We start from the raw sequence: 20,588 nt of genomic DNA, 5'->3' as shown, positions 1-20,588 counted from the left end.
AAAATGACCAAAAACAAATCAGAGATTCAATTCTACTTGAATTTAAAAATTATTTTTCAAAAATACCCACCTCGCTATTTTATTTCAAAAACCCTAACTTATGTTTATGGGCTGCTTTTTCTTGTATTTAGTCTGTTTACTTTCTTGTTTGAGTAGCGTCTCCAGCTGTCAACTAAAATTGCATTCGTCTTTGAGACTATTATTCTCTCTGGGCTGCTAGATTCATGTAGGGTTCTGAACCTTTAAGTTGATAATATGTTAAAAAAAAATATACTAAAATTTGGAGTTTGATCAGGTTGTTGTGTATGTACAAATGGCTTTCTGGAAAAGAACCAAGATCCAATGCACTCTGATTTCATCCAATTGATGAGCAAATTTTGATACAAAGGTACTTTCAATGAACATATATTTTCAAAAAATATATATATATTTAACAAACAATTAATATGAGATAGATTTTTTTATAACTTCTTTAAAACACCTATATTTTATGTCATTTTAAATAAATACAAAGATTCTTTTAATAAAAAAATGATTTTTAAATTAAAGATAAAATAGTCAAAATTATTAATTCAATTTATTTCAACACATATTCCAAACAGTGTAATTGGTTTCAATTGTGTGATTTATTATGTTATTCTAAATATAAAAATTATAATATATTGTTAATTGAATTCAAATCTGCTCATAAATTGAATTTAATCCACATTTGTTTCTAAACATGCTGATAATCTTACAATAACTTTGGAAAGATTTCGTTATTGAAGAGATTTTTAACAACTTCATCCATGTGAAAAATAAAACCATAAGATAGGTGAATTCATGGTGCTTGATATACACATGATCGACGAAAAATAAATAAATAAAAGTTAATTTCATTACGCAATTAAATAGAATTTAACCATTGGATCCCAATAAAACAATTTATAAACACATGATAATATTAAATAAATTATTAATATGGGGAAATTTTCATTCTATGAACCTTAATAAAGTTTGCATATGGTTAATTATTTTCTACTCCCGTCTATAGAATATATGAATTAACATTATTCTTGCTACTACCAGTAATTTACCTTTGAAGTGGGAGATTCCCCGTACGATAAGATAAATACCATATTCAAATTCTTTACTGATCTCTCATAATGTATAAACACTAAGCAAAAGATGATAAGGTTCTCAAGGGGCGTAGCGTGATGACAAAAGACTTGAAATCTGCACAGCAGGTCTCGAGTTCGAGTCAGGGCGTGCACCTCTTGTAAGAGCCTGGGATAGCCGGAGTTTTACTCACTCACCTGGGCCCACAAAGTGCGCTTTCCGGGAGGTGGAGTTTCCTCGAATCCAAAAAAAAAAAAGATGATAAGATAAAAAAAAGAATTTAAGAGATTAACTTTCATAACTCTTTTTTATATGCAACAATTTCTTTTTTTATTTTTTTTATAATTTCATAGTATCCTGAGAGATTATTCTAATTTATGTTGAATTTTTTTTATATTAAATGTTAAATAGATAAGTTGGACTTGCATAACTAACCTTAAGATAAATAAAATAAATTAGATAGTCGTGGTCAAATATTTACATGTACATGTGTATTTTTATTTCTTATAAGAAAGATGAGTTTCTCACTTTTACCATGTGATTTTTTTTTTCAATTTAATTTAGAACCTAGTTTAGATCATTTTCACCTAGTCAATATCTTTTTTTAATTTAATTTAAATTCCAATGCAGGTCATGTTGAGATTAATAAGGATGATCGCAATTGATGATCATAATATTCGTTGCCAACCTGGCTTTGGGTCAGGAGGCTAGAAGCACGAGCATGGAAGTGGTTCGAGGAGGAGTAATAAATTACATGTTATTAATTACTTTATAGAATCTACTTTTACGAAAGAAATAAATGCCAAGTATAAGAAAGAAATTCTAAATAAAATATTTTTATCACTTTCATAAGTATTGAATTTTATTTTCTCTTCTATCCCATCTTAATATTAGGAACAAGTAAAAAAATCAAAAAAATTAATTAAATCGAGAAAACAGGAAAAAAAATAACTGAAAAAACCGAATCGTGAAAAAAAAACTGATTAAATAGATTAAAATTTTAAAAAAATCGACCGGTTCGGTTCGATTTTGATTTTATAAGCCTCAAACCGAACCCAAACCGGAAAAAACTGAGCCAAACCGAGCCAAAACTAAGTCAAACCAAAAAAACCGAGCCAAACTAGAAAAAAACTCATCCAAAACCGAGTCAAACCGGTTTGAACCTGTTTTTGTCCAAAAAACCGAACAGAACCGAAACCAGTCGATTTGAACCAGTTTCGGTTTTTTTAAAAAAAATTTCGGTTTGATTATTTTTTTTTATAAAAACCAAACCAAACTGAAAATGATTACTCCTACTTTTTATATATATATATATATATATATATATATATATTGAAACTCAACAAATAACTAGTACCGATAAAATTTTCTAACATACAATGCATAGACTGTCATTTATTTATTTTATCGCGAGAAAACGATTAATTGGGAGTGGATAAAGAACGGGAATGGTAAAGTGGTTAGGTTGACCTACTATTGTTATATATAATTTATCAAATATTTAGTGGTTGGGACTTTACGTCTTGTAAGTTACCCATCACCTATAGTTTGTCAGTTCCTAGTTTTTTAAATAAATAAAACCGATTGGCTTGTGAGTGAATTTTATTGAACCTAATTTTCATCCTTATCCTAAGTTTGACGTTTTTTTAGTATTTCAGATAACATAAACTTTATGGGTGAAAAATTTGGACCTCAACTTGGTAAACACGAAAAAAAGTTCCAAATCGAAAGAATGAAAATAATTTCAAATAATTATTCAAAATGAAAATTCTTCTTTCAATTGGCCGAATACTTACCCCTGGTTATATAAGTGCTAGTCTTACCATCTCTCTTCTCGATAATGAAGTGCAACAGAATTACTTGCACAATTAAATATCCATTAGATTCCACTCGAGATTAATTTTTATGATGGAAGACTCATTTAATTAGACATCTCGGTTCCAATCATGTTAGTATCTTTTTGAAAGGGTGGTCAATTTATGTTTAATTAATTTTACGAAACATTGATTTTGATAGGATTTCTCTAAATATATAAATATATTAAAATCACAATATTATTTTCATCAACCAATTTATCTGTAAGGATATGTACAAATATAAAAATTATAGTATTACTGATGAGGTTCGAGTTTATCCTATGAGATCATGAGCTAAGCTAATATCTGAGATATTTAGTTAATCTCTAGATTCTAACAATTTTATCCATTTATATTTGAAAAGATAGCTAGTGGATCATACTTGATATCCACAAAAGATCACCTCTTATGTATTCGAGAACTCTCTGATGATTAAGTGAGTATCATTTTAGCGAAAAAATAATCATAATTTAGAAGAAAATCTTAAAATAAATATGTTATTTTTTGTTGAGAAAAGCTTAACCTTATTTTGAAGGATATTCCCCTCTCTTTTATACCCTCCCTAACACTCTTTATTGAAAAGAAAGGGTTAAAGTATTAATAAAATATATTTAACTTCTCAGGATAAAATATATTTGACTCACCAAAATAAAATATCTATAATATGAAAAGAACATGGGTTTAGCACTTGGCTGAGCCCAGAAATGATGGATTATTACCCTCTATTTGATCATTCTTTAAACAAAAACAATAAATGTTGATCCATTAATAACCCTTTAAGTCTTTGGGTTTTATACTCAAAGATTTTGAAGAGTCTCTGTAAGCAATAGATGAGACCCTTTTTACCTTCCTTGTAAGATCTTACTTGTCTCATATAAAACTGTTGAGATCTTCAAATCTAGATGGCCTGTCCTTACTAGTAAAAGATGTCTTTCAGGAAATTAAATGGCGGTTGGCTTTTCATGCAGTAATCGAGTGGATTTTTTAAATACGTGATGACATGAAATGTTATTCATTTGACACTAGAAATAAAAGGTTTGTTTCTTTATAACCCTAGTCGTTCTTACATGTGACTTTTCTTTCACTTTCACTTTCACTTTTTGTGATTTTTTTAAAACTTTGCTCCTGCAACAAGACCACAAATCATCTCTTCTTAATTTCAAGAAAAGGCTCACTTTAAGCATTTCCCTTTCTAAATACTTTTAACACATCTTTCTTTAAAACAAAATAAATAGACCCCAGAAACATCAAATCCATCCTTAAAAATAGAAGCGTTCATGTCCCTAATGAGGAATTCAGGTTCCATCTAGAACCTAAAAAAAACAGCAGGGGACAAGGGTCCATCATGCTGGGCCCCAAGACAAAAAAAAGTGCCACATTAGCATCCTTCTCTGGTGGAGAAAGGGGGAAAACCTATAGAGTATATGACTTAGATGCCTGACCTTGTTGAGCGTATCTGTAAATAGATTCTGGGCTCTTGAAATTACTACCCCCATTTATATATAGACGATAAGGTATTCCTTCCCTCTTTAAAGGTTCACGAGAGTAGTGTTCAGCTATTATTAGTTGGGTCCTTATCAGCCACACCCCAATAGATGTACAATCATATCCTCTTTTGAAAAACAAATTATACGATTGTGGGGCTCGAGCCTACAATCGATGTTTTTAGAAGCTACTATTAATTGATTATTGGCACCGATGGCGACAATGACATGAGGTGGTTCTTCACCTTTGCCAATAAAAACAATGGCATAATAAAGAACACATTGGCTAGGAAGCCAACGCATGTCAAGAAGTGGAGGAGGAGATGGATGGTTGTAAGATTCATTAGAACGGTTAATCAGGACTGCAACCCATTTAAGGTTGTTCCCAGTATTGGAGGGTCCCTCCATGAAATAAACAGCAAGCCTTGTTAGAGATCAGATGAAGAGAAGAACTGTGTTATGTTTGAGTCGACTTCAACTAAGTATAAAGTAAACAAAATAGCCCAAAAATACCACTAGGGCGTTTTGCAATATAGGTTGCTACCTTCTTTTTTTTCGTTGCCCTGCTTCTGGCCTTAGTTTTGTTTTTGTCTCTACAAGACTGATTGCTGAAGGAGAAGCTTCAACGAGGCCTATTCGCGAAAGCTTACCCCGGAGGTCCTTATCTTCTATAATCGGTGGAGGCAGAGGTGGAGAGGTGATAGAGAATGTTAGCAAACTCCTAGCTCCTGAGGGTTCTGTAACTTAGAGGATAATGGTAAGGGTCATAACCCTTGTGAAAGTTGGGGTTCGTGATCTTTCAAATGAGATGAAGGTTCAAAACACCTGTTATCAAACTCCTCTCGTTGAATGGAACCCCTTGATATAAATAACGAGTTTTGTCTCCTAAAAGTGGTCAAACCTACAACTTTTTATCTTCTATCTCTCAAATTTAGAGATTGAAATGCTAAAAAAATAAGCTTTTATACCAACTTTTTAAAATTTTATATTTATAAAAAATCTTAACAAATTAGTAATGAAATTGAGTACATAAAATGTAATCAAGAAAACAATTAACAAAATAAAGCTATTGTGAATAGCTACACTGTTTAGTTTCTAAGTTGGTGCTTAAACCCAATCTAGGTTGAAATTAATTTCTTAACTCAATCTGTTAAACCCTTCATAGATGTGTATAAGTCTGTTTGTTTTTGTGTTTTAAAAGCGTTTTTGAAAAAAAATCAAAATTTTTTGATTTTTTTCTTAACCTCAAATTAATATTTTTTTAATATTTTCATATCGTTTTGATATACTGATATTAGAAATAAATTTTAAAAAATAAAATATATTTTTTTAATATATTTTTTTTAAAAAATATTTTAAAAAATAATCACTATCCCAATATAAAATATACGCTAAAGAAGCTGACTATTGTTATTTATCTCGGAGAAAACTGTGGTGTGTAGACAAATTAGCATGTATTTAATTTAATTATTTAGTCTTTCCTAATCGCAGCTGAGCCCCTGCAACACAAGCAAGGGGGGATTTGCACAAATTGATAGAATACAATCAATATACTATCTATATTAACCCTCACACGTGTGCATAATCAAACCCTTAATTACAATTTACTTTTTTTTTTTTTTAATTTCCATAAAAAGTATCCCTTACACAGTAAAATCTAGTCAGACCACAGTCACGTATCCATTACCGACTGACTTTTACATGAAGCTCTGTTCACGAGGTATCTAATGATTTTTATTCTCTTCCCATACCCTCTCTTAATCCAAAGGCCAAGATTTCACCTCCACCCTAAATCTGAACCACCACCGTCCATTCAGATCCACACACAAGCACTTCACTTGACTAAAAAAACAAGGAAATATCACCATTCATCCTCACCTCTCACTCACAGATCTCATGCTACACAGTTCAAGCTCCTAGCTTTCTTCCTCTATCTCTATCTCTAAGTAGAGTCGCACATTCTTGGAAAGAGAAGATTTTTGTAAAAACCCATTTTGCCCTTGAACCAAAGAGGATGGTGGAGGCACAAAAATGGGCAACAAGGAGAATGAGCAACCCGAGAATAGTGGATGGCACCACCGTGTCAACCACCACCGATGACCAAGTTCTTGACATACCAGCAACCCCACCTGGTGATGTAAGAAACAATGCATATTCCACCGTGGGATCATATTTCTCTCCAAATATTTTAACAGCTGCGATAATTGCATCATGGTACATGTCCAACATTGGTGTTTTGTTACTTAACAAGTACCTGTTAAGTTTTTATGGCTTCCGGTACCCAATATTCTTAACAATGCTGCACATGATTTCGTGTGCTTGTTATAGCTATGTGGCTATAAAGTTTCTTGAAATAGTACCGCTGCAGCATATTTTATCAAGGAAGCAGTTTATGAAGATCTTTGCTTTGAGTGCTATCTTTTGTTTTTCTGTGGTTTGTGGTAATACTTCATTGAGGTACTTGCCTGTGTCTTTTAATCAAGCTATTGGGGCAACTACACCATTTTTTACTGCTATTTTTGCGTTCTTGATAACGTGCAAGAAAGAATCTGCTGAGGTTTATTGCGCACTTTTGCCTGTGGTTTTTGGAATTGTTTTGGCCAGTAATAGTGAGCCTTTGTTTCATTTATTTGGGTTCTTGGTTTGTGTTGGTTCAACTGCTGGACGTGCTTTAAAATCCGTGGTTCAAGGGATTTTGCTAACATCAGAAGCTGAGAAGTTACATTCTATGAATTTGTTGCTTTATATGGCACCAATGGCTGCTTTGATTTTGTTACCGTTTACTCTTTACATTGAAGGGAATGTGGCTGCAATTACCATTGAGAAAGCCAGTGGGGATCCGTTTATTGTGTTCTTGTTGGCTGGGAATGCAACTGTGGCTTATTTAGTGAATTTGACGAATTTTTTGGTGACCAGGCACACAAGTGCCCTGACTCTTCAAGTGTTAGGCAATGCTAAGGCTGCAGTGGCTGCTGTCATTTCAGTCTTGATCTTTAGGAATCCGGTGACTGTGATGGGCATGGCTGGATTCGCGGTTACAATCATGGGTGTGGTGCTTTACAGCGAGGCAAAGAAGAGATCTAAGGTCACAACTCACTGAGAGATGATATAACGATTCATTTTGATTGCCACAAACACTGGTGAGGCTTTTATTTTTTGCTTTATTTACTATTGATTCAATGTTTTAGTTTTTTACTGTTAGATTTTAATGGAAGAAAAGAAGGGAAATTTGGATCGATTGGATTGTACAGGATGGTGGAGAAAAGGGAAAGAGTTAGCTCTTTTTCTCTTTCTTTTTTTTTTGGTTTTTTAATTGTTCGTGCTGGGAGGGGTTAAAGGGAATGAAATTCTATCACAGTTTCCCCTGTGTGTTAACTTTATATAATTGCATTTACTGCAATTGGAACACATAAAAGAACTGATGCTGATATTCATTTTCAATTGTTTAATTGGAAAGAGCAAAGTTCTTTCTTTTCATCTTAAAAGTCTTTTGTTACCAAGCAATTCCATTCTTTATCCAGCATATGTTTTTTGTCTGTAAAATTGGCATTCCTTGAATTCATTTCCGGGTGTGGAGGGCTAACTTTTTTGTCTTTTGGATTCTTTCTCTTGCTTTGCATGCTTACTTGTTGTCTTCTTCAGCTAATTTTAGCAGCAAAATGTGTGTGTGTGTGTGTTGATGAGTTAAAAAGCGTAGGACTGAGATTATGGAATGCTTGAATCAGTAGGTGTTGAATTTAATTTGAAATACTCTGATGGACATTTTTTCTGTGATGTAAAATGTGACTGTTATTGCGATTGTCATGTTGCATTGGCCAATTTTATTATTTTTTTGCTTTTATTTGTGATGGAGGATGCCTTTCATATTTCCTTCTGGATAATGTCATGCATAAAATTGAATGTTGATAGGTACGAGGACACTTGATTGAGCCTGTTAGCAAATTTCTAGATGAGCATTTGAGGTTATTAATGCTCCTTTAGTCCCTACCAGAAGATGACAGAACTTTCTTTCATTCACAATTTCCATCTCTATTCATTTTGTAAGAAACTGGGCTGAATAAAAAACTGTGATCAAGCTTTAGCCAAATAATTAAAATTACACTTCCGTGCCATTGTTATTGTTTGTTGCAAACATGTAAATCTTCCCTCCCCCATTTGTCAAGACCCTTTTCATTTAATCAACAGGGAGTTTTCCTTTTGGAAGGAAACGCAAAACAAGTTGCTCGGCATGGTTTTAGATAACAGCAGGGAGGGGCAAGGACAAGTTGAAACGGCTCCCAAATGCAATAACTGTACAAAGAGCAAAACCTTTTCTTTGAGCAGGTTGAAATTGCCGGAATTTTGTTGAATTGGTTTTTCCAGTTTGGAGTCATTTCTAACCAAGGCCTAAGACTAATGCTGTTTCTTTAATCTTTTTCTTATTGACTTGAAATTATGTTTTAAGATGGAGATCGACCATTTTTAACGTATGAAGGTGACATGGGCACCTTCAGTTTAAGCGAAAGACTTTATTTTTAATTAAGGTGCCTCGCTGTCTGTCCCAACCACCACAGTGGTTGTGTGTTTGGTTATGGTTTTGTAGACTTTACAGTCAATGCACTTAGTTATCTGCATCATGTGGGGCATGAAGAATTGCATTTGCTTAAATTTTGGTGGTGGTTGGAGCTTCCTTCTCAGCTCAGTTTAGCTTTAGCTTAGTAGTATGTATCATGTTAGTTGAAGGGTAAAAGGCTCTGGCTCAACAGTAAAGTCCTTTTCAATTCTTAATTAGGTCTGTGGAGATAAATGTGGTGGCAGCAGCAGTGTTTTTTATTCAGAAAATTATTAAAATAATATTTTTTTTATTTTTTAAAAATTATTTTTAATATCAGCACATTAAAATGATATAAAAATACTAAAAAAAATTAATTTGAAACAAATAAAAAATTAAAAAGTTTTAAATTTTTTCAAAACATCATATATATTTTTGAAATATAAAAACAAATAATTTCCATGAGATGAGTCAAGCCCGCATTAAATTTTGTCTGTTTTAAGCCAAGATCTTAAGCTAATATGAAGGCTTGCTTGAATAGATTATCAACTACTTCAACTTGGACGTTCATATTTTGGCTTGGCTCCTTGGTTTCTCATGGAGACATCATTCTGCTTTATGGTGGTCTTTGCAAGTCTTCACCTTTTAAAGTAAACCAGCTATTTCACACACAAGCTTTTTCGTTGCATTTTTGCACAAAAACATTAAGTGAAAATTAAAAAGCTCATAGATATAATCAAGTAAACCGAGAATTGTGTATTAATAAAGAGAATACAATTATTAATGATAATTAAAAATAAAACTAGAAAAATATAGAGAAAAAAATATTTAATATTGTAAGACGAAATATTTACTTGGTTGTATTGTATTTACTGACTTTGTTTATTAAAGTTAGTTTTTTATTCAATCAAACAATATTAAATTGATTAAATAAAATAAAAATAAAAATATTATGGAAGGCCGCACATGTTAGAAATATTATTTAAAAATAAAAAGAAATTATTTTATAAAAAAAAGTTCTTGAATACAAAAGATAAAAAAAAAATATAGATGAATCAGAATGATCTTTTCAAAAATTAAATACGCACAATACCATAAAAAAAATCTCTCTCCAAAAAAAGATAAATAAACAAAAACAATCACAAATGTGAGATATTAATTGAAACATAAATTTTAAAATTATTAAAAAGTATATATTAAAAAATAATACTGGTTAAAAAAAAGAAATATTAGAAAAAAATAGTTTGAGTGTTGTAGCTTAACTCATCATACCCGTGACCCGAACCATAAACTTAACCAGTTTCAGTAATTTTTTTCTCTTACATTTATATCAAACCTAAAATAAAAAAAAGCCAAAAAAAGCCCAAACTCAAACGTTTGGGCCACTGCAATGAGCATTGGTGGGCCTTCAAGTTTAGGCTTCCAGGTCTAGACTTGTTTTTATTTTTTCAAATATTTTAACCTTATTTTTTTTTTTGGGGGGGGGGGGACGTCACTCACCAAGACAGACGATGTTTCGTCTATAAGCCCAATTCCGGCCACCACGTTGGTGGTCGGAAAATCAGAGTAGCGACTTCCCGTCAAAAAACCTAAATTTTAAGCTATTTTAACCCAAAACACATCACCAACACCCTTATAACATTCATAAAATATTTTATTAATTCCAAATACCCAAAAAATGGTGTATAAAACCAAAATCAAATTGGGTTATTTTTTGCTTTTTCGGTTTAAATATGTTTTTTTATGCAACATTAAGGCTTTACATGATCATCATGAGGCTCGTTTCATCTCATTGAACCTGTGGATACCAAGAAAACTTATTTTGATAGCCGGAAATGGAATGAATGGTGAATTTATCTCTCATTGTCAGAATCTAGTAACCCATCTCTCTCTCCTCTCTCTAACCAGAGATTTTAAAATAAAATAAATAAATTTGTGTATCAAAATTGATTTTTTAAAATTTAAAAGGATTTAAATTGTATAAATTGTGTTATTTTAAAGCTCGAGGATCTAAGTGTATTTTTCATAAAATCCTGGCATGCCATTCATGTTTGGTGTCTTTTGCATTTTGATCCCTAAGAAATCAAAAGCAAGTGGCCTTTAATTAGGATTAAATCATATAAAATAAAATTTTGAGGAACAAAATGAATTATTCTATAATAAACAGTAAGTCCATAGTGTTATGCCAAGCTAAAGTAAATCAACTACACCTGTTAGTGTATTCTATAATCTATAATAATAAGCCTTGTACTGCAAGGATAAAATTTCACTCATCTCATTGGATGCAATAATGAAATGAACATAAAATATAAATAAATAGAATCAACTGTCAACCTAAAACAGATGCAGGATCACTTCGCTATTTCCAAACCATGATCCTTGATAGGAAGCCTAATGCCACTGCCATACTTGCACACAGCTTAGAAGCAGTGATTCCAGTAGCTGCTGATTGCGTGAGAAGGTAATTGTTAGCTTCTGTTTCAATTCGCATTGCTTGCCGATACTGCGAAGGCACCACTCTTCTCCTGGTTTTTCAAGTGTAATAGAGCATCATTACCTATCGATAGCTAAAGGCTCGCTTCTTTCTTGTGCGACACATAATTTGGAATGAAAGTTTCATCCACGTTGACAACTTTGTGGACTGAACAGCACCAAAACAATGCCATGAGGTTGAGGAAGGCGGCAAATTCTACCATTGCAAATAGTTTTGAAAACGTTGCCCGAGTAATGAAAATTTTGTGAATTTTGCTGTAAAAATTCAACAGAATATTGCAAATTAAGACCCGTTCGAAGCACATGAAACTACAAATGGATGTAAAACAATCTCCGGTTGAAACTCTTACACAAATCTTGCAATGATTCTTATACCAGCTGCGATGTTTTTTAAACACAATTTGCAACAAAATTACAACGTTTCCTGCTTTAAAGGCATGGTAGAAGGCACCAGCTTCTAACGTTTATATTATTTGAAATCTACACATCCAGTGTTCATGCAAATATTTAACATTTTAAGAGGCAAGTAACAGCCACAACACACTAACGGTTGCATAATTCTGTCAAGAGTTAAAAGAGAAAATCAACATACAGAGTTTGCCCCCAAACCGGAATTCTTTCCCAGAAACCCAGGCTTTCATAATCAGGATCGATTGCTGTCCAACCCTTGCCATCTCCAACAACTTATTCCTTAGCTCAGGGCTGGAGAAGAAGCTAATGCCACAAGAAGCTAATTGTAAGCAACATTCTCTTGGAAGCCATTTAATGTTTTAGTAATAATTATTTTCACTCTTTAATTTAGATTAATGTTGTTTTTGTAAATATTTATTTTAATTACCTTGAATTTTTATTAAAAAATAAATTTGCCAATAAAAAAAAAATCTTTCATCAAAACAAAAGCAATGCATGAATAAGGAATGAAGGCTTCGACTTAAGAAATAGATTTTCTTCTCCAAGATTTAAAACTTTCAAACTCTAATGAATAGTTATTTTAATCACAATATAATTAAATACATATTAGCTTTGAAGATTGTCTCGCGGTGTAGTAAGAGAGAGCAAGAAATGCCATATTGTTGAATTAACCAGAACAGCATACAAACCTCGTAACCCAAATGTCGTAACCCAAATGAAGGCAATTAATAAAAGACATTCAAAATTCAACAAGAAAAGAGTAATCCTTGGACAACATCGCTATAAAAATTAAAACATGACCATCCCAACAATGGCTACAATCAAGCCATAGTATCTAGATACAGTGCTGCCTGACGTTGCTCCGGATGGCGAGGTGCCGGTCGGACTGGGAGAAGGTGACGTTGAGGGAGATCCCAGCTGAGCCAGCACGGTAATGGCAAGTTTCTGGTTCCCAGACTCGCAATGTTCGGCAAAACCACAAATGTACCATTTCTTCCCAGGAGTTGAGAGTGAAATCACATCATTTCCACTAGACAAGGGCACAGTATCATCAGCTGCCTTGCACTCTTGGAATCCAGTCCCATTAACTCTTAGCACATTGTGCGCTCCAGCTCTATACTTAAACACTGCATCAAGAAAAGAAAAAACCAATTTCAGGAACGAAACGACAATTAAAAAACAATAAAATTACTTCACATTCTAAAATTAAAATGATGCTCGAGTTGACAATATTGTGAGCCGATATGGAGGAAGTACCAAGGGTGTCTCCTACGTGAAATTCTTTTCCATTGGCCCAAGCTCCGTAATCAAAGCCTGGCTTCCAACCTGTCGCGTCACCAACCAAATGTTCAGTTGCCAAAATTGAAGGAACAGAGACTGCAACAATGGCGATGATCATGAACATCTTATTAGGAGAAGCCATTAATTACAACTTTTTACCAGTTAACCAATCCTCTCCCTCTTTTCTTCTTTCGATAGATGTTGATGGGATGTTTTTGTAATGCAATTTGCTTGAGGCAAAGAGCTCAAGTGCTGCCTATTTATATGGTTCTCACTGGTGGGGAGAATAGCGGGATCTAAGATGTATAGCACATGGTCCGGCAAGGGGCGGCAATGGCACCATAAAATTCTTGAATTTGTAGCATTTGCAACTACATTCCCTAGAAAGTTAACTTTTATTTTTTATTTTTATAATTGATGACTCCATGTTTGCTTTGCCAGAGCTGCTCAGATTTTGTTTGCGACGTAAGACTTGTTCAATAAAAAGTCAACAACGCGGATTCAGTGCTCGGACCTCATGCGCTTTTTGCCTGCCAAATGTGGAAGCCAAATTTATGGGTTTGGCCTTTTCTTGCAGCAACATGTCGAAAATGTTGTAGGTAGTTTTTATTTTTGTACAGAAAAAATCTTTTTATTAGTTAAATATTTTTTTTGTTTTTGCATTGTATTTTTTATATATATAATTATATTTTAAATCTTGATTTTATAAAAACTAAAATAATAAACTTTTTATTTATAAAGTCCTGCTTTTTATTTATTTTGTATTAAGAATTTCATCTTATAGTATTTTTAATCAAACATACATTTTTTTAAACCCAATTATTTTTAAAACTACAACTAAAAGTATTTTTTTCAAATTTATTTATTAAAAAAACTCTATCATAAAAGCCATCATAATATCAAGCACACAAGAATTGATTTTTACTTTTATAACAAGGCCTATAAGAGCTTTATTTGACCTTGTCATGAAATTAGCTGAAATCCTATTCTAAGTAGAAATCTGTCCAAAAAATGTGTTAAGAATCCTTTTTTAAATACTTAATAAAAATATTTATTGAATTCTGATAATTTAAACTTGTAATCTCTTTTTATATATACAAGGGTCATGTATTTAAAATTTAGTGTGTTAAATATCAATAAATAAGAGGAGGGATTTAAATAATTTTTTTGTTTTAGTTTTTAACAATTAATATCAAAGCTAGGATTTAATTGCTAAAATTAACATGAATTACTCTTTCATATTTTCCTACAGGATTAAATGAGGAAGCATGACACGTCTTGATTTTGGAGGATTGAAAGTTCTACATAAAAAGAACATGGTGATGGGTCTTTTTCATTTCTCAAAGAGAAGACTTGTGAACGAAAAGAAACCCTTCAGCAAAGCTTATGATACAAGGCGAATGAACAAATTCATCAGACAAGGATTTTGGTTGAGAGAAAGAAAAGGGTTACTAACCCCCAAGTAAACAGAATGAAATGGGTTCTTCTTCAAGTATAATACATTATATCATGTTACGAAAAACCTATAATACTTTGAAAAACTTCTCAGTGTAGCAGATTTGGTCATTGTTCATTATGTGACATGATAGTGAGCCGAAAATGAAACTCCAAGAACACTATCAATTCTGTATTCTGTATTTACCATTAACCATTTCATTTGTTGTTCATGCTACAGAAGTAAAGGTAAGAAGGCCTTAATGCCTGTACAACACCGGCCATGTAATAATTTTATTGGATCAAGGACAAGCCTACAAAATTGTAGGGGACGGAGGTTAGCTTTACATCAATGTGTGAGATTAGTTTCTTCCCCGGTAAACAATTCATTTCAAGCGATACGGACTTCCATGACTTATCTGCATAACAAAACGGTTGGTGATTCTTGTCCGAGTAATTCACAAATCTCACCGGATGCCCAAGTTCCTGTGGACATTTCAAAATAAAATCATTACTTTGTGGAATTGGAACTAGGGAAAAATTACCAATTTCTGTCAACACACCTCCTGCTCAATTGGTTTACAACTTCATTGGTGCTGCCTGTATTGGTCCCATACTGAATCTGCTGCCTTCCACCGAAAATAGGTTGCCTTTCTTTCAGCATCTAAAAGAAGGCAAAAAATAATACTTTGTAGCTGGAACAAAAAGAAAATAATATGGCACAGAGATGGTTCCTAACAGATGACATGCTTACCTTCTGCCCTGTTTGCAAAGGATTCAATCTATTTTCTTTCGAGCCCTTGCACCACAGAAACAATTAGAGATATTAAGCAAAGTGGAATTGAAGATAAAGAATTTGTGTTGGCTAAGATTAAAGAATTTACAAGGAACAAGGAGAACCTTCATATATATATTGCTCGGTTGAGGAAATTGCAATTGTGACCTGTTATTTGGTTGGAGTTCGCTTGTAAGGGAGAGCTAGCATTCACAGGGTAAAAATTTTAGAATCTTGGAAAATATATGAGTGCAAACTGCAAAGGCTAAGATAACAACAGTGAGCACTACTACAACAGAAATAGATTCATGCATCCCTTAACCAGGAGATAGCATAATGAGTTTGTTTAACTACGAGGTCAAAATTTAAGGAATACCTTGCTGAAAAGATCTATGGGTGGATTATGTTGAAACCTCTTCTCCGTATGAAAATTAAACTCCTGTAATTAACACATAATGTTGTCTCAAATGATTCTGTGTACAATTAATAGGTAATTCAGTACATATATGGCGACTGAAGCCATCGATGAGTTACCATTGGCACTGTGGTTTCCCGCTTGCTATTCCGAAAAACACCCATTTCTCCTTTACTTGAGAATATCTGCATTCAGCGATAAGCAGGTTCACATTTAGCAATTGCTACCATAAGTCCATAACCTTTAGAGCATAAGATATGCACTAATTTCTCTATTACCTTCTTATTCAGAGGGCGAGCTTTGAATATATGCGTTGCACAACATCCATCCTGCTTTGGAGCATCCATGGTTGTTGGTCTGAGCAAAGTAGGAGCAAATTGAAAGTAAGCACTTGCGGGTAATAAACATCACCAAATGAAAATTGGGCATCACCTTTTTTTCATTCTGAAGCCAATTTTAAAAAAAAATAGCACATCATTACCTTCTGGATTCTGTCTTCACATTTTCTGCGACAGAAATTGTACTAGGTTTGTCCAGCCCCTGCAATAACAATAAAAGAGCTTCAATCTCTCCATATTTTAATAATTATGATAAAGAAGATAATTACAACAACTACTAAAAAGAGCAACGCCACAAAAAATAGTTATCATCATAATATCCACAAGATTTGAACCAATGATGAAGACTTTTTTCAGTTGAAACTGTAATCATGATTTCAAAATCTATATAAACCTTGTCCAAATCATTGCACTGAAATAAGGAAGATGGAACTGAAGAGGTGTGCTGCATTGCCCTCTCCAATGTCTTTAGGTGAAATTCCTGAGAAGCAATGGAAAAGGTATTTATCAACTCTAAATACTGAACAAAGACTTCTGCAGAAATCTCTGTCTACAGTTGGTACAGAACCCAAATTTTGAGCACTGTGCTACATATTATAGACAGAAATAAAAACAGTCAGAAACCAGTTCAAGCACTTACTTGAAACTCGGGCAACTTTGGAGTGCTCTTCTTTGGAAGAGGCAATGAAGGAGCCTCAAGAATCTGCAAAACAAAGTAATTTTTTTTTTTTTTTTGAAAAAACAAAACAGTTTTTTTATACAGCATCTCAAATAATTCAACTTGTATACTCACTTTTCGGTTCAATGGGCGTGCTTTGAATCTCCGTGCAGGTGCTGTCATGTGTTGCTGTTCTATACTATCTTTGGGCCTGATTTACAAAACTGTCAATTATCCATGCAACATGTTAAAGACAACATCTTGGTACCTCAGAATTCAGAACAAAAGTGCAAACCTGGTCCTTTGAGCCCTATGTGCTGTTTCAAGGTCAGGCTCTCTTGGAACAGTGAGCCTTAGTTTTGCATGAGCAGAGATTTTATCAACACTACCATCCTGCAAGACCATGTCAAAACATTATAACAATGTTACACAATCCTCACTCCAATTCCAGGAAGGCGGGCTTCATCTCTTTTTCACCCCCATTGTTCTGATGATTATAGGTTTGTCTTTTATGTACATATCAGAACATATAGAGAAGATCACAACTAAAAACAAAAAAGAAATACTTGCTTTGATGCTTGATAGTTCAAGACTATTGGTCAAAAGTCAAAGCTGTCCTATCCACCCACTATATGTTAATACAAGTTAAGATTATAGCTTTTTTATAATACAATGCTCGCAAACATATTTTTGTCCAGAATTTGCATTGTATTTTGGAAGTATATCCCTACCTTTGGAGTTTAGGACTTAGTTACATTTCATATGCATTACTGAGGGTTGATTACAACATAAATTAGCTCAGGTCAAATATGCAATGCATATGAAATGTAACTTGGGTGCAAATTCAAGCATCAACCATTTACCTTTTTAGATGTCTTGTGGATGAAATCTGTTTGCTGTTTTCCATCACCAATCTGTTATGCAGAAGATGTAAATGGACTGGTAAATATTTCTAAAAAGGATAACAAAAATAACACTTAAGCATTAGCTCAAGACCCCTGCACTAAATTTAGAGATCAATTTCGCTCACAATCCAGAATTCACTAACATGAACTCCCAAATGTTTAGCCAGGTCAGCCATCAATGCATAGCCACACATTCCATATCAACTCTTTTAATTTGATAATAGAAGGAGAACACAGGACAAGGCAAAATAATTGAGGGAACATTCCCAGTAACATTCATCAATGTGGCAATTACTGGTCTGCCTGTCAAAAAATGTTCAAAACCTTCCATAAATATAAAGAGTTCTTTGTTTGTGCAAAAGCTGCATACCTTACGCAAGTGACCTCCTTCCAGTTTCTGCCTCTTGGCAGAATGACTATCAACTGCAGATGAATTGCATAAGCCTCTCTCCTTTTGACCCAGTTGTGACTGAAATCTAAAAAATTAGAGAGATGTAATATTAGAAAGTGACTCTATTACACTGAGAGGTCTTTGATTAAGCTTCCTCAGAAATGTAGACCATGTTTGTTTTTGCATTTCAAAAGCGTTTTTGAAAAAAATTGAAAATTTTTTATTTTTTTATTTGCATCAAATTAATATTTTTTTTTTATTTGTGATTTTAGATCGTTTTGATGTGTTAATATCAAAAATGAATTTTAAAAAATAAAAAAAATATTGTTTTGATGCATTTTTAAACAAAAAACACTTTGAAAAGCAACCGCTACCACAATTTAAATGAGCTCGTAATATTAGAAAGTGACTATATGGTAATTGCCTCTGACTTGAGTGCATAGCATGTCTTTTTTATGAGAGAAAAAAGTGCGTCAACTATTAAATATTTTCATAAAAGCAGATGAATGCTATATAGCATATACTAAACACAACAATCCCCATTTTTGCAAAAGATGAGCTTTAAAAGTGAATGGACCACCTAACAAAAATCAGGGCAGATAAGCCACCGTGCATAAGAAAAGGGCTGGAGACTGTGTTAAGTGGTAGATTTATTTGAAATTTCATGAAAAAGAATAAGCGGCCACGAAATGCTCAAAAGCATAACTCTTCATCGGTACAAAGAGCAACAAGAAAAATTATTTTTGACCGGAAGTAAATTAGAAACAAGAATTTTTTTAGAATCACCTGGAACCACCAACTTGAGGGGTCTGATTTTGCTTAGCCAACTGACTAGCTGTAGGTTTCATCAAAGTTGAACTTCTGGGAAATGTTGGCTTGACAGAGGACTTCACCTTGGGTTTTGATTTATCAGTAGATTTCTGATGGCAAAAGGTCAATCCTGCAAGCACAAACAATGGAAGTATAGTTGGGAAGAGAACCATAAGAGATACAGTCAAACCATCACTTGTGCAAATTACTACAATCTTAGAGAGGATAGATTTCAGCTTAAGAAAACAGGTGATTAAAATTGTATGTATAAACAAACTTTTGAGAAATCAATAATTAGGATGGTATTAAGATATGATTGAAAAAACATGGTGTATATTTAAATTAGTCACCTGTTGCTAATTCTACTCGTTGATTTGAAACTTTTTGCAGGTTGCCACTCTGTATGTTGGTGAAGATCCCTCTGTATGTTCGTTCACATTCTGCAAATCATTACATCCACCCCTCACTCAAAAAAAAAATCTGGATATTTTTTCTTATAGACAGGTTGTTAGCTATATAGTTTATTAGCTGGTGCTCAATTGAACTACCAGATTAAATCCAGAGCTCTGTATATTTAATCATAAATGGCCTATTGAGAAAAAATTCCGACAGAATTTTTTTGTCAATTAAGTCAATCTTGGGGGGGGAAAAGGACTGGCCTAGCTAGGTTTACTTGAAGCTCTAGTAATCACAACCTAAAATCAGCTATAGTGAAGTAAAGGGCACATAAACCCCGTAAACAAGCGTAATCATTGGTACCTCTATCGTCCACCTCTATTGCAGAAACTTTTGGACCCATATCATCATTGAGCAGAGAGGCCATATTTTCATCATCTTTAGATTTTGGAGAGGTATTAACATTTTCCAGTAGACAGTCCTCTCCTATCACTAACTTCGCCACAAATGCTGAAACATAAACAAATACATCAAAAAACAAAATCATCACAAATACTTAAAAAGAGAAATCAGAGTCAAAAATGAAAATAATCATCCAGTAGTGACAGCTTCTTTTATAAAAATGAAAACTTTTTGGTACAAAAATCATCATTCACATGTTCAAAAGTAAGGAAAAAAAAAACTTTCATGAAATTGAAGCTAAATAAATCTCCGAATAACTAAACCACAACAACAACAACAAAAAAAAAAGAAACGTTCATGAAATTGAAGCTAAATAAAGCTCAGAATAACTACACCACAAAAACAAAAACTAGGTATAAAATTAAAAAATAAGGCTTGATGATTGTTACCATGAGCTCAATATTTCAATAATCAATCAAATAAAACCCAAAAATGAAAAAGTCAGGGCTTTGAGACTCACGAGAAGGAGGATAACTCAAAGCCGTATCAAACCACCGCTCAGCTTCACGCGCCTCCGCGATTGACTCCTGGAGTGTGAAATCGAAGTACATTGCAGCATCAAACTCATAATCAAGATCAACTTCACGCGCCTCAAAAACCATAAACTCCACCTCCATTTCCTCTTCCATCTCCATATCTCTCTAGAACACTTTCTCTCTCCTGTAAAAAATGTCTCAGTTTCTCTGTCTATAACCGTTTTAAGGAGAGGAGAGGAGAGGAGCGAAACGGCGTTGATTCCGTTGTAAGAGCTCTCGCTAGCTAGCTAAACTTCTTACTGTATCATCCAATGCAATAAATAGATCACTTGAGTAAATACTATGTTTTTTCGTATTTATTTTATTTAGCTGGC

At 33.4% G+C, this 20,588-nt stretch overlaps 3 protein-coding genes across 5 annotated transcripts; 1 reads left to right on the top strand and 2 right to left on the bottom strand.

The window, feature by feature from the left end:
* The first annotated feature begins 6,215 nt into the window (after positions 1–6,215).
* Positions 6,216–8,956, top strand: LOC7465819 (probable sugar phosphate/phosphate translocator At1g12500). Of its 2 annotated transcripts, none has more exons than XM_024596649.2 (2): positions 6,216–7,578; positions 8,348–8,550. In XM_024596649.2, the coding sequence occupies exon 1, from the start codon at positions 6,453–6,455 to the stop codon at positions 7,536–7,538; it is 1,086 nt and encodes a 361-aa protein (XP_024452417.1). In that variant the 5' UTR covers positions 6,216–6,452; the 3' UTR covers positions 7,539–7,578; positions 8,348–8,550. The 2 variants fall into 2 exon arrangements, with proteins under 2 accessions (XP_024452417.1, XP_002304449.1); XM_002304413.4 differs by lacking the exon at positions 8,348–8,550 and adding an exon at positions 8,624–8,956 and having other exon boundaries at positions 6,217–7,578.
* Positions 8,957–12,505: 3,549 nt separating this feature from the next.
* LOC7465818 (blue copper protein 1a) lies at positions 12,506–13,593 on the bottom strand. The gene is made up of 2 exons (XM_002303509.3): positions 13,131–13,593; positions 12,506–13,000 (listed from the first exon to the last, which is right to left on the bottom strand). Exons 1-2 carry the CDS (start codon positions 13,294–13,296, stop codon positions 12,663–12,665), a joined length of 504 nt encoding a protein of 167 aa, XP_002303545.1. The 5' UTR covers positions 13,297–13,593; the 3' UTR covers positions 12,506–12,662.
* A 1,161-nt stretch (positions 13,594–14,754) lies between these two features.
* LOC7479239 (protein TPX2) lies at positions 14,755–20,535 on the bottom strand. Of its 2 annotated transcripts, none has more exons than XR_002980854.2 (18): positions 20,199–20,535; positions 19,640–19,786; positions 19,231–19,320; positions 18,857–19,010; positions 18,050–18,155; positions 17,638–17,688; positions 17,070–17,167; positions 16,910–16,985; positions 16,757–16,819; positions 16,511–16,597; positions 16,260–16,318; positions 16,057–16,135; positions 15,898–15,963; positions 15,740–15,802; positions 15,473–15,566; positions 15,343–15,387; positions 15,152–15,252; positions 14,755–15,074 (listed from the first exon to the last, which is right to left on the bottom strand). XR_002980854.2 is itself a non-coding variant. In XM_002303508.4 (18 exons), the coding sequence occupies exons 1-18, from the start codon at positions 20,371–20,373 to the stop codon at positions 15,056–15,058; spliced, it is 1,557 nt and encodes a 518-aa protein (XP_002303544.2). In that variant the 5' UTR covers positions 20,374–20,533; the 3' UTR covers positions 14,755–15,055. The 2 variants fall into 2 exon arrangements, 1 of the variants encoding a protein (XP_002303544.2); XM_002303508.4 differs by having other exon boundaries at positions 15,489–15,566; positions 20,199–20,533.
* Between the last annotated feature and the right edge of the window lie 53 nt (positions 20,536–20,588).

This window comes from Populus trichocarpa, chromosome 3 (assembly GCF_000002775.5).
Source record: "Populus trichocarpa isolate Nisqually-1 chromosome 3, P.trichocarpa_v4.1, whole genome shotgun sequence".
Taxonomy (NCBI): domain Eukaryota; kingdom Viridiplantae; phylum Streptophyta; class Magnoliopsida; order Malpighiales; family Salicaceae; genus Populus; species Populus trichocarpa.
Note: the sequence above shows the minus strand (reverse complement) of the source record. Positions and strands in the feature narration are given on the sequence as shown.

Bases quoted from the DNA above. Each gene is read 5' to 3' on its own strand.
- LOC7465819 (XM_002304413.4), top strand. From the start codon at position 6,453: ATGGTGGAGGCACAAAAATGGGCAACAAGGAGAATGAGCAACCCGAGA.
- LOC7465818 (XM_002303509.3), bottom strand. From the start codon at position 13,296: ATGGCTTCTCCTAATAAGATGTTCATGATCATCGCCATTGTTGCAGTC. The intron at 13,001-13,130 runs GTACTTCCTCCA...TTCTTGATGCAG, and splicing joins TCACGTAGGAGACACCCTTG to TGTTTAAGTATAGAGCTGGA.
- LOC7479239 (XM_002303508.4), bottom strand. From the start codon at position 20,373: ATGGAGATGGAAGAGGAAATGGAGGTGGAGTTTATGGTTTTTGAGGCG. The intron at 19,011-19,230 runs GTGACTAATTTA...TTGTGCTTGCAG, and splicing joins ACGAGTAGAATTAGCAACAG to GATTGACCTTTTGCCATCAG. The intron at 15,803-15,897 runs GTAACTCATCGA...TGTTAATTACAG, and splicing joins GGGAAACCACAGTGCCAATG to GAGTTTAATTTTCATACGGA.